This window comes from Amblyomma americanum, chromosome 1 (assembly GCF_052857255.1).
Source record: "Amblyomma americanum isolate KBUSLIRL-KWMA chromosome 1, ASM5285725v1, whole genome shotgun sequence".
Classification (NCBI taxonomy): Eukaryota; Metazoa; Arthropoda; class Arachnida; order Ixodida; family Ixodidae; genus Amblyomma; species Amblyomma americanum.
This window is the reverse complement of record NC_135497.1, coordinates 366,761,371-366,764,481: the sequence shown is the minus strand read 5'-3', so window position 1 is coordinate 366,764,481 and position 3,111 is coordinate 366,761,371. Positions and strand designations below refer to the sequence as shown.

Below are 3,111 nucleotides of genomic sequence, written 5' to 3'. Positions count from 1 at the left end.
GGTAGGAGGACAAGGAAGTACCTGGCACTCTACTTGGTGACCAGGGATACGCATGTTTGCCTTATCTCATGACACCACTGAGAAACCCTCGAACGTCTGCACAAAAAAGGCAAGTAAGACAATTTGCGTTAGTTATCTCAAGTACACAAGCCTATTATCTTGTCTTCTTTTCTCATAGGTACAACAGGAGCCACATAAAAACTCGCAACTCTATTGAGCGCGCGTTTGGAGTGTGGAAAAGAAGGTTTGCGTGTCTGAGGAAGAAACTGGAAACCAAACTTGAAAGAACAACTGCAATCATCACAGCATGCGCAGCTCTTCACAACGTTGCCTGCTCTTTGAGGGACCCACTTCCTAATAGAGATGAGCCAGAACTTGAAGAGGATGATGAAGCAGGGCCAAGTGTTCCTGATAGCACCTGGGCACGCAGCATAGAACCCGCCTTATCGATCGTTGCTTCACGAGGGACCAAAGTGACGCAAACGACAATGAAATGGATTCCGATTAGAGGTAATACTTGGCGATTACTGCAGTGTAAAATTTTTGCCTGTACTAAGGAGGCTGAAAAAGCTATTAATAACTGAAAATCACATGCAAAAAAGCACAATGGAATGTCCCTGAGTCCAGTAAAAATTTATTTTGCCCTTTATGGCATCTTCAAGCCGTTGTGGTTCGTGCTTTTCACTGCTTCAAGCTGCTTGGAAAGAACAGCTTGTTTGAGTTGCTCAGTTTTTAGTTTCGCTCTCAAGACCCTCATTTTCAATTTGTGAACGGCACTTCTCTTGTGTCTTTCATCCACATATTGTTCTTGTTTTGCTGCATGCTCATCAGTAATCATCTTCATTCTTGACTTGTGTTCGATGCGCCTTTGACTTTTGTCATCCTCCGCAGCCTGAAGACGAGCTTCGAGCTCAGCAGACAGCGGCTGCTCGACAGCCACAGCTCGACCTCCTTGCCTGCGGCGCGCTGCAGGCTCTGATACTTCATCCAGGCTGCATGGTGGTGCAACTCTCTCATCCTCAGTTGACGGCCCAGCAGCACTAATGTCAGGTGCTGGTGAGGCCAGCAGCGTGGCATCAGAAAGTCCGTCCTCGCTTTGGAAGATCACTGTAGACTCTGCAAGAATTGTAAATAAAACATTATATAGTCCAGTTTGTTGCAGATTACTATTAAGAATTTTTCGTACTGTGCACGACTACCAACCAGGCAGGCAATACGAACTTTTTTGTCATTGTTTAAGGCATGGGAGGTTGCAAACTGCGACTTCAGGCCATCAGCAGGCAGATGGCCTGCAGGACAGTGGTGCACCAAACAAAAGCTGTAGTGGTATAGTAAATTTGTAAACTTAAGTGGATGACAACCGAAAGGCTTCCTTCTCACACCAGAGGTGCCCCGCCGGAGGCGGTCTTTCGATGATTTACCATGGCAGAACTGAATCATTGCTTGAAGTTTTATATACAGAAGATTAGTTTCCAGACTGCATGACACGCCCTCCAACTTCGGCAAATAAATACTCTCCCTAAACTGCACGCAAAAAATAAACAATAAAATTATTTAAAACCTGCGAAATTCCTAGCAATGACCTCGAAATGACTGGTTTCATGTTACGTGTCCAGCCCAACAGCTTCTGTAGTGTACTGTTATTCCTTCATGAAAAAAAGCAAACGTACAAACATTCCTCGTCGTACAAACATTCCTCGTCGTCTTAACTGAAGGAATTTTCCTTGAGGTTGGTTGACCTCCGGATCTCCCGGTTGTTGGGCATAAAAAAAATTGTTTGAGGGACTGCCGCCGTCGCTGACAACAGTGGCACCTGGACCGGCTGACAGTTCCCACAATGAGCTAAGCCGTTCCGTCGCCAGCGCTTTTCTGGCCCTCAGGTTGGCACGACCGCTGCCAATTCGTCAGGTAGAAGCACTCAAGGCGCTTTGTTAAGTGCACAGACACTACGCGAATGCTGAAGCGAAGGGAGCTCGCATGACAGCCATGGACAAAGGGACGCCGAAGCGCGCCTGAACCAGCTTCGCACACCGCGAGACACCACGCCATTTCTGGAAATCGGCCCTTTCAACAGCCACCTGTTCAATGCGCTGCTCTTTGCTTTCGACGGGGCGCTTCTGGCATCGCGGTAGCCACTGTAATCGCAGTGACAAGTGGAACTGAAGGCTGCGAAAAACTATTCGACTGAAGACAAGAACGCATTCTTGTCGCTAGCCAAGCGGACGCCAAAAAAAGATTCTTCGAATATATCGACAGCAGCAAGTGTTCATCAGAAGTGGCGACCATTACACTGTTCACAAGACAAAATAATCTCATTTTGATAGCACCGCCAACTACAAAATTTCCTGACTGCAGACAAATATACTTTGGCGAACTGCATTACACAGGGATAGAAAAAATGTGCAGCTATGAAAGCAGCAACAGTAAAAATATATATGGTAAAAGCAGCGCAGTAAGTTGCACTTACCGCCGTCACTCTCGTCGAGCCGGGCATCTCCTTGGACCATGCTGGCGATTATATTTGAAACGTCGGCGCTGGCTCAAGGCCGGTCACTGTTAAAAGCGTTTGGTGCCGTCGTAGTGATGTGCGGCACAATCGCTTCTATTTGTGAGAGCCTTTCGTCCACCGGCCTTGGTGGAGGACCACCACCTGTCATGAAACATGCACACTTCGAATTAGTACTTATAATTTGCAAAAAGCACGGAAGCTTACCTGTACCCGTAACTCCTCTTGATAGCCTGGCCAGTTCTTTCTTCGCCTTCTGCTTCATGTTGTCCCACAATTTCTTCAGTTGCTTCACTTCGCGAGGTCGCACATTCGGCATGCTATTATATTCACAGCACAAACGCTCCCAAGCTCTTGATTTTGCGATGAGTGAAACTCCGTCGGTTTTCTTACATTCAACTAAATGTTTGTATTTTCCTTTCAGCTCTTGAAGAACATCTTTCTCTTCCTCGGTGAAATACAACTTCCCGGGCATATCGGCGTAAAGAATATACACAACCCGAGCACAAACGACACACACACGAGAACCGCTGCCTCCCGCCGGTGGCAGCGGTTCTTGTTGCCAGACTCAGTTTGCTTCGTTGCCAAAATAAGACGTTTTAAAA

The 3,111-nt window shown here is 46.9% G+C and overlaps 1 protein-coding gene across 1 annotated transcript; it reads right to left on the bottom strand.

The window, feature by feature from the left end:
• Window positions 1-319: 319 nt before the first annotated feature.
• LOC144121976 (uncharacterized) lies at window positions 320-2,605 on the bottom strand. The gene is made up of 3 exons (XM_077655446.1): window positions 2,468-2,605; window positions 874-1,116; window positions 320-354 (listed from the first exon to the last, which is right to left on the bottom strand). Exons 1-3 carry the CDS (start codon window positions 2,505-2,507, stop codon window positions 320-322), a joined length of 318 nt encoding a protein of 105 aa, XP_077511572.1. The 5' UTR covers window positions 2,508-2,605.
• Between the last annotated feature and the right edge of the window lie 506 nt (window positions 2,606-3,111).